At 40.5% G+C, this 13,248-nt stretch overlaps 1 protein-coding gene across 1 annotated transcript; it reads left to right on the forward strand.

Annotated features, from left to right (window-relative positions):
- The first annotated feature begins 1,124 nt into the window (after positions 1–1,124).
- Positions 1,125–13,146, forward strand: trim59 (tripartite motif containing 59). Its single transcript, XM_050073688.1, has 4 exons — positions 1,125–4,316; positions 4,455–4,676; positions 4,792–5,001; positions 11,340–13,146. The coding sequence occupies exons 1-4, from the start codon at positions 4,062–4,064 to the stop codon at positions 11,871–11,873; spliced, it is 1,221 nt and encodes a 406-aa protein (XP_049929645.1). The 5' UTR covers positions 1,125–4,061; the 3' UTR covers positions 11,874–13,146.
- Positions 13,147–13,248: the final 102 nt, after the last annotated feature.

The raw sequence follows: 13,248 nt of genomic DNA on the forward strand, positions 1-13,248 counted from the left end.
CTGTTCCCCTTGTGACACTTAATTCTTTTTTTCCTTCAATTTACAGCAAAATCACTGCTTTGCAGTATTGTTGCCATATAGCTTTGACTTATCACCAAGGGAGAAGAGAACAACGGCCATTTCACGTAGGATTGTGAATCATAACCTTTGCATGTACTAAACTATAGCACAGTTATTTTTTAGGATATTTTAGTTTCCTTAGGCTGTGGATACAGTGTAATTTTCATTTTAAGTAAAACTGTGCTTAAATGTTACATGTTTCCCCTTCCCTAACCCCTCACTAGTGTCCGATTTGCTAAATAATCTATGGTTTTGCACATGTACTGCAAAGTGAGGCCTGAAGTCTTTCTGCAGGTGTGTTGGGCGGTTTCATAGGTTTTGACCTGCCAACAACCTCTACAATATGCATCACTGAACCACAATCTTTGTTGTCTTTCTAGAGTAATCCAATGATGCTTTTTAGTGATACTTGAGAAAATAATGACTTTATTTCAGGAGCAGCAGTAATAAAATCTGCTAATGTATCTCAGCTAGACTAAGATGGGATTTAGCCTCGCTTTTCTCAAGGTCAAAGGGTGTCCCACATGTCAGACTGGAGTTGTCCTAAGTGGGTTCTCCTGAATAACAAATAAACCCATGAACAAGTTTGCTGTACATTTAGTACCTTGCAGAGTCCTTAGCCCCATACTCCTCTTTCCTCTTATACCAGCTAGGTGTACAAGCTTACCCTTTTCCATTTTTTGTGTTAACTTCAAACACTGTAGTAAATGATTACACATTGTGCTCATAAACCTTTTGTTGAACATAGGGGTATTTTTTTGCAGCATTCCTTGTTAGCAAACATGTGGTTTCAAATCTAAAATTATGACATGGAAGGTTAAAAAAGGTGGTTTGCCCAAAAACCTTTTTTTGGGGAGATAGGCTACAATATAGGTTGTCTTCGAGAAAATAAATAGTGAAACCCAAATCGAGAGATTGTGTGTGTGTGTGGTCTGTCGTGAAGAAGTGGTGTGATTAATCCCTCTGCATTTATTTTCTTTTTGGACTTTTTAAAATGCTGTAAAACAGCCAAACTCCGTCGTTTCTTCCAAGGATCAAGCTTGAATTCAAATCTAGGAGAGGCGAAGCCTGATTGGCCGGACAGACCGTTTATCCGCATGCGCACTAGAGGAAATAAAGATGATGCATTCCAGATTCTCTGGAATGTTGGCTTCATGGCAGGGGTGGAGTACGTCCACTCGAGGAAACTCAGAAAAGTCCATTTATTTCATGCTGGAAATAATGATTATTAAAAAAGGCAAACGTCACATTATTTCTTTAACTTGCGGGGGGAAAACGCTGATTTAACGATTGAAAACAGCTATCGCGAAACCCGCACATATTTTGTCGTATTTTTTTACACAAGCGCTTGAACGTGTTTCTTAAGTTTTACTGAGAGCACTTGAAGGGAGCACGAGCAGGAACAGGAAGTGACTGCTCTGTTTTGGTTTTGGACACACACACCAGACTCCGAGCAGACGGTGAGTCTTTCCTTGTTTAAAACATCTTTTTAAACTTGTGCACGTCGTGTCACCAACACTAAAACAAATAACGATAAAATAAACTGTAAGAAATGGCTGACAAGTCGTGGAGAAAACAGTCGTAACAACTGCTAACGGTAGTTAACGGTAATTAACGTTATGTGGCTATCGCTTTATAAGTAAGCAGATTTAAAGTTTGCTTGCTAAACGGTGCGATTTCTGTGATGTTATAGAGATTAAACGGATGCGACAGTTAGCGGGGAACTCCATCTGCCCCCCTAACGTCGCGACATAAACAATTAACTAAATAATAAAAGAAACACCAACTTTCATAAGCATATATTATACGTGTGGATATGACCCAAATTAATTAACTAATAACACTTATTGGGGCCCCAGCAGACCACCTGTAACCGTCTGAACCCGGGCACCTCGGCTGCTGTTGCCTCCATAAATGGATCAGGTTTTGGGGGTCAGTTGCACAACTGAACAGCCTGTCCTGACCACAAAGTGTGTGTCTGTGTATGTGTGTTGGGACTGGGTGGGTGCTGGCAGAAGGCCTCCTATTGTCACTGCGGTGCTAGCTGTAACTAGAGGAGAGAGCCCGTACACACACACACACACACCACAGTATAACTGATCCTCTAATAGGGCTGAGCCGCTTTTTGGTTTGTTCTCTTGTTTTTCAGCACCAGATGTTGAGACTTGGTTGAGACAATCCACACAGTTTAACCTCATGTTATTAACAGAGAAGCACTACTTCATTAATCCAATGCAACCCAATATAAATGTTCTGCCACAAAGTCTACTCTCATGATGCCTATAATGTCCAAGTTTTTCCCCCCACTAACTTAGAGATGTTAAATTGTATGGGAAGAAAAAATGAAGTGAGTGGCGCAGGAACAAATGCACTTGAATTAAATTAAAAGGCCTTTCTTCAAAAACATGGCTGCTTACATTGAATGGATTGAACTGTCTGTTTTCCTTTTTTATGTGATGGGTGTAACTTTGATATTTGTTTAGTAATGTCTCTTTTGTGCAGGATGTTTTTTCTGAGCACTCATGGAGGTGTGTCACCTTCAAAATGGCCTCTCATTGTGATCCATTGCTGTCACCCACCTGCATTCATCTATCAGTCAGGATTGGGTGACACTCCCTACCAAGTTTATAAAATGTTTGCCTGACTCCTGTCCACTCTTTTGCACCCTGATGAAGACCTTAGGGTCGAAACCAGTCGGTATTTTAATGTAAGCAGCCATGATTTTTGAATAAATGTTTTTTAACTTAATTGAAGTGTATTTGTTCCTGCTCCATACATGAGTGCCTTTTCCTCCCATGTGCTGACCTTTTCTTCAAGAGCAACTGTGTTTTTTTTCTTGGGTTTCATATGATAGAGACAGTCCTCGAGCACACCACTAACTCATTTTCCTGAATGTTTCATTAGGCTATATGTTTTAGCATTAGGGCCATAATGGTGGTGTTGTACTGGACTGCATTATTTTGAGGTTTTTCCATCGTAAATAAAAAGCAGAAAATATTAGAAATACCTCTTGATCATAATGTAGCCCCGTACATCACCTTTTATCTTCCTTGTAAACATATAGCCTAATTAAATTCAAACAAAACTGAACATCACAAGTTTTATAAAAGCACGATCGATGGCAGTGCTGTTGTATTGGATTGCAGTACATGGTACAGGTGTACCTAAACACTAGTGCACTGGCAGTCACAGACTGGAGGACTGGAGATGGCAATGATAAAGAGTTTTACACTTGGCTTGGGCGGTATCTGTTTACCATACCTTCATACCTTGCTGACATTTCACTGTGTAAAATGTAAAAGCTGAGCCACTGGTGATCTACAGTGCTGTGTTTCCAATATGAAATCAGCCTACTGACACAAGTCTTGCTGGGTTTAAATACCCAGGTTCAATGATAAGCACCCTTCTTGCTGTAGGACCTGATGACACATCAGTGGGCCAAACTGAGAGGATGTGTTGAATAAAATTCTGTGGCTAATTAACTGCGTCTATAGCTGGAAGAAGTCATCTCAAGATAAAGGTACATGTGGCAGTACACCCAAACGTGGGCAGAGGCAGTTTTCTTTTTTTACTTGTAACGTAACTAGCTGCCTGCTCTACCAGTAAAGTCTGACCTCTGGTGGCTTATGCTGTGCACTACATCATTTTAATACAGCATCTCCTTATCAGTTTAGTAGAAAGAGGAGCATCTGTGGTTTTGACGGTATTGAAAATCGTACTTTCAGGATTTCTAAATACCCTGGTATACTGTAAAACTTTGATATCGCCTAAAACAAAACAATTGGTATCAAAATAGTTCTTTTTTTTGTCGCTTCACTCTTTTAGCTCAATTGCATTTTGTCCTAATGTTATTTGTCATCACCAGGTTGTATGCACTTCTCAGTTGTGGCAAGTGAAAGTGTTTTGCTGAACAGGTGCAGCATGTAGCTTTTAATCCATCCTGCTGTCCTGCCAGATCTTCTTCCCCCTAAACCCTCAGTCCTGAGCCCGACCTCTCCCCGATGGACAACCTAGAGGAGGACCTGACGTGCTCTGTGTGCTACTCTCTCTTCTCTGACCCGCGAATCCTGCCCTGCTCACACACCTTCTGTAAGACCTGCCTGGACAACTTGCTCCAGGTGTCCACCAACTACTCCATCTGGCGACCGCTCCGTCTGCCGCTGAAATGCCCCAACTGCCGCGGCGTGGTGGAGCTGCCCCCGATGGGCATAGACGCCCTGCCCACCAACGCACCTCTGAAGGCAATCATTGAGAAAGTAGGAGAGGATCACTTATGACTGAAACATTAACCCTTTGGGTACCTATTTGTCTGAAATCCTTTTATTGGTGTGATACTTTGCAGTTTCAGTTTGTGCTCACCTGTTGCATGTCTGTTCACTCATATCCTGTTTCAGTACCAGAGTGACAGTGAGCCACGACCCCCCTCCTGTCAGGAGCACTACAGGCAGCCTCTGAACATGTACTGCATCCAGGATCGACAGCTGATCTGTGGGCTGTGTCTGACTATCGGGCAGCACCAGGGCCATCCTGTAGACGACCTGCAGGCGGCATTCATCAGAGAAAAACAGACCCCATCGCAACTGCTGGCCAGACTCTCTGAGCAAAGATGGGAACAGGTGGGAAACCCTGTCAGTATGGCCAATGCTTCAAACTGGGGCAAAGTCATGAAAAAAGACACTGAAAAACTTGTGACTTTGTGCTGACTGCCCTTTCTTACTGCCCCTCTGTTAGCTGTGTGAGCTGGTGAAGCAGCTGGAGCAGAAGATGGCCCACTGTGAGGGTGAGGTGGGGCAGGACCGACAGGAGGTCAACCAGTTTTTTCAGAATCTGGAGGCGGTGCTGACCAGGAAGAGACAAGCCTACCTGGAGGCCCTGGATCAAGCTGATGCAGAGGTGTCCCGGGCCTACAAACCACTCATAGACAGAGTGAAGCTCCTACAGGTGTGTGTTATGGCCACTTAACATCAAATCAAAGCACACATCATCATCGTCACACATTAGTGAGTGTTTCCCATCCTGTTAGTGCACAAACTAGTTTCCGAGATCAGCTGCCCAACTACTTTAGCATGGAAAGGTAATCACAGATCTGTCTTTGAACTTGAGATACAATATGTGGTCATTGAGTAGGACATACTACAGGAGCCATGATTAAAGACGAGTGACAGAATCAAACTGTTACTGACCCGTGTCCACCCTTGAGGCCAAATCAGTTTCTGCATCCGCGTGTACATGAGAGTCTGCTTTGGTCAGTGTGATTTAAGTCTCGTCATCTGCCTATGTCTTTGAGGGTCTGCACAGACAGTTATCATAGACTATAAAGATGGAACGACACGTCTCCACTTTTTGCCGCTGTACAAAAAGGAAGCCAAAACAACCTTCATACCGCCGTTGCCATCTTGTGCTGGTGATGTCATTTGGAACCACAATCTTCGCAGTAGCAACCTCTGTGGTATCAAGTTCCCACCCATACACCAGTTAGACCAATCGCGAGCAGCGCCATTGAACACAAGCACACTGTTTGGCGCACATAGCTGTCAATCGTGATGTCAAACCCCTTTTTTATAGCATCCAATGACTAATTGAAGCTAAACCTATCAGAAAAACGAACACGTGAACAAACAGCGGCGTGATAAGAACTACCTACAATGACAGAAACCATCTTCGGGAAAAACATATTGAAGTATATTTTAGTATACATTTTTGTTTTCTCTCTCGTCGGATAATGTTGAACTCCCTTATCCCGTTTTGTGTCTTATGTATTGATTGCTTTGTTTTGTGTTTTGTGTTTTTTGTTTTTACCTGCAGGAGGGCACTGGGAACATGGGGGAGGGGTTGGGACAGGGTCAAGGGGAAATGTTGAATGTTATGAATGGGGACGAATCAACACACGCACAGGCACACACAGACACACACATAAATCAAATCAAATCACTTTTCATTGCTTTTTCTCAAAACACAGCAAGAAAGGGAGGAAGGAAAAAAGAAAACAAAACAAAGCGCACATATTTCTGTTTATTAAATCATGTCCACAATTAAATTTGTAAGCTGGAACATATGTGGAATTGGGAGTCAGGCAAAACAACTAAAAGTCATTAATCATTTGCTCAAAATACAAGCTGACATTTGTCTATTGCAAGAAACTTATTTAACTGATATTAGAAACAATGTTCTGAAATCTACACATTTTCCTCATATCTTTACTTCAAATTACAATTCAAGACAAAGAGGGGTTGCAATTGTGATTAATAACAAAGATAAATTCAATCACAATAACACAATTTCAGATCCGGAAGGACGATATATTATTATTAACATATCCATTGATAGCAACCCTCTCACAATAGTTAATCTTTATGGCCCTAATAATGATGATTTCTTTCACAGTCTTTTCTCTATTCTTAAAAACCTACCCAGCTCAGACTTAATCATAGGTGGAGATTTCAATACAATACTTGATCCAACAATAGATAAATCAAACACAACAGGAAATATCAGAACCCTTACATCTACTATAGTTTTAAAACAGTATATGGAGGATTGTGGTCTTGGTGATAGCTGGAAGCTAAATCATCCTAATGACAGAGAATACACCCATTTTTCAAAAGTACACCATACAAACTCTAGAATTGACTTTTTTCTCACTAGCAACTCATTACATTCTGATATATTTGAAACACAAAAATCCATCCAAACACAATCACGCACTAGTCTCGGTTAAACTGCACACAAAGACAACTTTCAGTACTTCTTCCAGATGGAGGTTCAACACATCACTGCTGGAGGATCAAGAATTTGACAGTTATTTTAAGAGAGAGTGGACATTCTTTATGGAAATGAATGACTCTCCGAATACCTCGCCAACTCTACTCTGGCAAACCAGGAAAGCTGTTCTAAGAGGTAAAATAATTTCATACTCATCATACAAAAAACGAAAAGACACAAAGTCACAACTGGAAATGGAAAAGAAAATTAAAGAACTTGAAAACGCTCATGCAACCAATCCTACTGATAACATTTTTCGCGAACTACAGAAATACAAAATGGATCTGAACAATCTGTTAAATAAAAAAAACAAGTTTCTTATTGAAAGACTCAGACTTAATACATCTCAAAACAGTAATAAATCAACCACATATCTGGCAAATATGGTTAAACAAAATAAAGATTGAACAACTATAACAGTAATTAAAGACTCAGCGGGGAAGCCATACCATAATCCGAAAGATATCAACACTGTATTTAAGAATTATTATCAAGATTTATACACATCCTCTCACAACCCAAATGCTTCTGACATACATCAATTCCTCAATAATATTAATTTACCCCATTTAACAACAGAACAAACTAATTTACTTGAACAACCATTAACCCCAGCTGAATTTCATAACGCACTCAATAAAATGGAAAATAATAGAGCACCCGGTCCTGATGGCTTCCCTGCTGAGTTCTATAAACATTTCTGGTCCACCATCCCACCCCTTTTTCTCAGAATGATTGATGAATTCCTCATAACCAACAGTATACCTCCAACGATAAATACAGCCGTAATTACCCTGCTGTTAAAACCTGACAAAGATCCTACTCACCTATCTAGTTACCGACCTAAAACCTGACAAAGATCCTACTCACCTATCTAGTTACCGACCTCTCTCACTAATTAACACAGACATTAAAATCATAAGCAAGGCACTGTCAAATAGAATTGAAAAGGCAGTCATCTTATAACACACGGAAATTATTTAACCTAATGCAGCTCTCAAACAATAAGAAAACCGAAACCATAATCCTCTCATTAGACACACAAAAATCATTTGATAGAGTCAACTGGTCCTTCCTATTCACAACATTACAAAAATTTGGATTTGGAGAGTCATTCATTAACTGGATCAAGGCACTATACACCTCACCGACAGCCACTATCACAACTAATGGGTTAACTTCACAACAATTCACGCTTCACAACGGCACTAGACAAGGATGTCCACTCTCTCCGTCACTTTTTGCAATTTTCTTGGAGCCACTTGCAGCTAGCATACGACAAAACAATAACATCAAAGGTATCAGATCAATATCCACGGAACACAAAACAATCCTCTATGCAGACGATGTGTTGATCCTCCTCCAGGATCAACACAAAATATCAAAATCTACCATTCTACCCCTCTGCATGGACCAAAGGGATGTGGCAGCCCTCACCTCACAGTTTCACCTTCCCATAGGAAATATTAAATATTTAGGAATCCACATATCCCCCAAGCTGTCAGAGCTGTTCAATCTAAATTACACACCATTACTCAAATCAATACAAAATGACCTCAGTCCCTGGACAAATCTACCAATCTCACTGTCAGAAAGAATCTCAACAATAAAAATGTCAGTTCTCCCTAAAATGAATTACCTATTCACCATGATTCCTTCACTTCCAAATTTACCCTGGCTTAATTCCCTCAATACAGCAATATCTCAATTCTATTGGAAAAATAAAACACCTCGTATAAAACTATCAACAATACAAAAACCCAAGTTTCAAGGAGGACTAGATGCATCCAACTTTGAATTATATCACTTGTCAAGTCAGTTAAAATACTTAAAACAATGGCTCACCTCTTCACATCATGATTCTCACTGGTTAGAAACCGAACAGGCACTATGCAAGAATATAAACCTTTCAGATCTCCCATTCATCAGCCAAACAATTAAAAATTACACTTGTTTTCAGAATATTTCCATAGCCTCAGCTCTGACAGCTTGGTGGAAAATATTTCGTATCAAAGGCTCCACGGTTGCACCATCCACTCGCTCACTAATTTGGAACAACCCAGATTTTACAATAAACAGGAAACCATTAAACTTCACATCATGGAAACACAAAGGTATCGCACATCTCCACCATATTGTACAGGATTCCAAAATCATCAGTTTTCAAGAATTAATCCAGAAGTTTGACATTTGTAACAGTCAGTATCTCCAATACTTACAGCTTAAGTCCACCATTCTCCCCAAAATCAACAGTACATTTAACACGCAAGATCAAACAATTATTATAGATGAATTTTCAAAGATTTCCAGCTCTGTTAAATTACTCTCAAGTAATAAATACATTTCTAAACACTACTGACACTTTAATTTTTCTCCCAACCTCAAAGTGGGAACAGGATCTTTCCATCACTCCAAATGCAGATTTCTGGTCTCAAATATGCAAAAATAACTTCAAAATCCCAAATTTACAACTCATTCAATTTAAGGTTAACCACAGAACACACTACACAGGTGAGAGATTACATAAAATGGGTTTCACTACATCAGATCAATGCACTTATTGCACACAGCACACCACAGACAATTACATGCATGCTCTCTGGCACTGTACACCAATTAGACAATTTTGGATACAAGTCACAGATCACCTATCACATATACTAGGCTGCCACATCCCCCTATCCCCTCAACTCTGCATCTTAGGAGACATATCATCTGTACAATTACATAATCACATTAAAACTACACTGTTCACAGCCCTAGTTGTCGCCAAGAAAACAATCCTCCTAAACTGGAAAACAAGAAATCAACTGAACATCACACACTGGAAGAATCTGTTAATAGATCAAATCACAATAGAAAAAATGTCTGCATCAATTAATCACAGCATACCCCGTTTCAACAAAACTTGGTCCACATTTATTCAAAAATCCACCTCTACAAATGCCTGATCTCAATTCCACAGAATCTTGCAACACACCTTGTTTTTTTTGTTTTGTTTTCTTCTTCTTTTTTTCTCTTATTTATTCTATTATTATTATTATTTATTTATTTATTCTTTCTTTGCTGCTGTTGTTAATATCATCATTATCACTGAAATATCCACACATACAAGCACTTTTAAATACAGATTACACACATACTTACACACACACACACTCACACACACATACACATGTGCAGCATATACACAAAAATCCCCAATTAGTTAGGCTACTTCCTTGTCTATCCATTTGTCTGTCCGTCTCGTCATCTGTCTATCTATCTGTCTGTTTGTCTGTCTGTCTGCTGGTCTGTTTGTCAGTATATATGTAAGGCCACACAATAACCCTCCTCCTACTTGTTTACCATCAAAGATCAATGTTAACAACACAAGGTGTATTACTATGTAAATATTTACTTTCTGTTTGATTATTTACCTTACTTCTTCCTTATGTTGTTTGACTTTTTTTAGTTCTATAAATAAAAATAAAGTTGTCCTCCAAAAGTGGGGGGGTGGTGGCAGGCCAAAAAAAAAAAAAATATATATATATATATATACATGTCCTATCCACTAACGTGGAGGGGGCGGGGTTTAGGACCTATACTGCAGCCAGCCACCAGGGGGCGATCGAGACGTTTTGGCTTCACTTTTGGGGCGTGATCATGGTGTCTAGCGCTGTAAGCTACCAATGATTTATTGTTCTTTGAGGGGCAAGTAACAGATGCCCAATTTACCTCCGCAGCCTTGTGCTGCATTCATGTGGTGTTGGAATAATCTGAAACATTAGTACCCAGTCATATGTAATGGCTGATCCGTTTCCCAGGGTGTTGTTTAAACAGTCTGAGCAATTAAATACACGTCTTCTTTGTATCATCCACGTTGTTTCCAAAGGCTCATGAACACACCAAAGTAGGAAGAGCAACCATCCAAGATGCACATGAATGCACCATTGGCTTTGGCTGTCCGAGGTCTGGACTTAAGTCCGACTCAGTTGCTTCTCGTTCACTCAGCATAGCATTACCCTAGGACACTGGTGTGTGGGCGAGTGGAAAAAGGCAGGGATTCATGAACACTTCCAACATTCAACAGGCTGACCTCATACATACCGGACACTATAAAGAGTTGTTCAAGAGGATTTATTCGTTCATTTTTGGCCATCACTTTTTTATTCTGTGTTCATGCCAATTGACTCAAGATTGCTGTGTGATTTTAGACATCGTTGTGTGTGAGAGTAAATTACTGTGCACTGACAGTTTAGCACTTTATCGACTTTAGATTTAGCTACTTTCAGTAATGCTGTTTGGCTGATGTGAGGCTTTGTTTGGTCTTCAGGTGCCTCAAATTTATTTACCACCATGTTGGATATATCAGAGAAATCAGAGTTTCTCTGTTGTAGTTAGAACATGGGTGTTAACAATAACACTATTTGTAATTCTGAAAATGGGTCTGGGACTTTTAATTGTGGTTGAAATGTGTTTGTATTTTATACTGTGGCATATAGTGTTGAAAGTAATGAGCATAATGTCTCCTGCAGGAAGAGCAGTTGGACCTGGTGTGCCTGGGTTCATCATTAGAGGACGAGGACCTGCCTCTGGTCTTCCTGGAGCGGCTCCATTTGTTCAGAGAGAGGGTGGAGAAGGTGATTAAAACCCCTCTGCCCACGATGGTGAACCTCTCAGTCAGCCCGCGGGCAGCAGAGCACCTTCAGCAGCACTGGCCTGTCACAACTATCGGAAACCTGGAGCAAGCACCCGTCCCTAACGTGCGCTGCTGTGCCAGATGCGGCGGCGTGGAGGCTGAAGCCGCGAGGGATCAGAACATGCGGTGTGAGCTGCAGCCTTCTTCTTCTGTGGTGCTGCTGGTGCTGCCTCTGCTTCTACTGCTGGCAGTGCTGTGGGCCAACCCGGTCGGAGGGGCGTCACTCGGTTTCTCCCTGCTCTCTCAGTTCAGTCAGTTAGTGCACGGACTGAGCAGTGAAGTGATCACATCTGTCTGGGACATGGCAGGGTCAGCATACACAGCCATGGAGGCCACTGTAGAGAAATGGAGCTCACTCCTCAGTTGGTGAAAAGGTCCTCCAGCAGCAGTCTGCCTTAGTTAAAATTCTGACATCCCAAAAAACTCATCACACTGCAACCCTCTAAACCCTCTGCACACTAAAGGACAAATCCACCCTTAAATATCTTTTTAAAAACCTGCTGCTGCCATTGTCCTGGAACAACTTCAGCAACAAGTAAACAGACATTGAAGGCAGGTTTAAGAAAAACTGATAGAGAGGAAAAAATTATAATTACAAAATTCAGTCTGGTGGTGGATTTATCTCTTTAGCTCTACTTCAAGGATTTCCAGTTGACCTATGCAGTGGTAGGCATAAGATATGACGTTTGAGAGCTGCACAGAAAATTCAAAGTTCAAGTTCTTTAAAACTCCGAGCACAGTTTACATTGTCATATTTTTATGTATTGAATTGTGTTATTGTGTTTTATTGACGTGTATTGTTCTAGTTTATGTTCACACTAACTAACTAATAAGCATATATCATATCAAACACTAATCAAACTTTCTTAACATAGATAAAGGTTTGCACACAGTAAAGAGCTAAATAGTTCAGCACATATTATATTGGTGCCTGGAGACTCACTTTTCCCATCATGCAGTGGGACATTTCATTGGCTCTCCCGACATGTCATAGAGCTCAGGACATCAGTACAGCTGCACATGTATCTCCTTACACCGTTTACAGTGACTGTATGTGAATGTTAGAGCCTGATGAGTGGAAGCAGACACACGGTGGACCTGAGATCATGTTGCAGTTGATCCACAGCTCTGAGCTGTGCTGTGCCTTTAACCATCACGCCTTTACCTCGCCACAATGCCTTATTGTAGAGGACTGTACTTCCACCAGGACCAATCACTTAGTGCCGTTTTTACTACAATGGTGTACTAGATATCACAGTCTTTGGAAAAGCTTTACCAGCACTATTTTGCATCCCATGAATGGGTAGATATTAAATATTACTGACACAGGTGTTATACAAACTATACTTCTTCACTAATTCTTCCAAACTTCTCTGTTCCTGTATTTTAAAAATGCCTTTATAAAGTTATTTAAATGCTTTTACATTTTGTGGGTGTTCATCATTTTCTAACATCATCTGCGTGCCAATGTAAGATGGGGTCCAAGTCAATTAGCGTTGCAGTGAGCTCAATTAACTGATGCTTGCTACAGTTGTCTTTGTAGTGTAAAATATCATATATGGTGTCCAAGCCATCACATGACCTCAGCAGAGCATCACCAGCACATATATAATGCTAGCAATCTACAGCCTGCCAAGTCACAAAAGATTTAAGTAAATCCTCTGCGCACACACACAGTGACCCAAATATCTAGAGTTTGTGATTATGTTTATGCACATGTGAGTGTCTGCATTAATGAAAAGATC

This window comes from Epinephelus moara, chromosome 2 (assembly GCF_006386435.1).
Source record: "Epinephelus moara isolate mb chromosome 2, YSFRI_EMoa_1.0, whole genome shotgun sequence".
Lineage (NCBI taxonomy): Eukaryota > Metazoa > Chordata > Actinopteri > Perciformes > Serranidae > Epinephelus > Epinephelus moara.

Excerpts from the sequence above, each read along its gene's own strand:
- trim59 (XM_050073688.1), top strand. The coding sequence starts at position 4,062 with ATGGACAACCTAGAGGAGGACCTGACGTGCTCTGTGTGCTACTCTCTC. Across the intron at positions 4,317-4,454 it reads TGAAGGCAATCATTGAGAAA|TACCAGAGTGACAGTGAGCC; the intron begins GTAGGAGAGGAT and ends ATCCTGTTTCAG. Across the intron at positions 5,002-11,339 it reads ACAGAGTGAAGCTCCTACAG|GAAGAGCAGTTGGACCTGGT; the intron begins GTGTGTGTTATG and ends TGTCTCCTGCAG.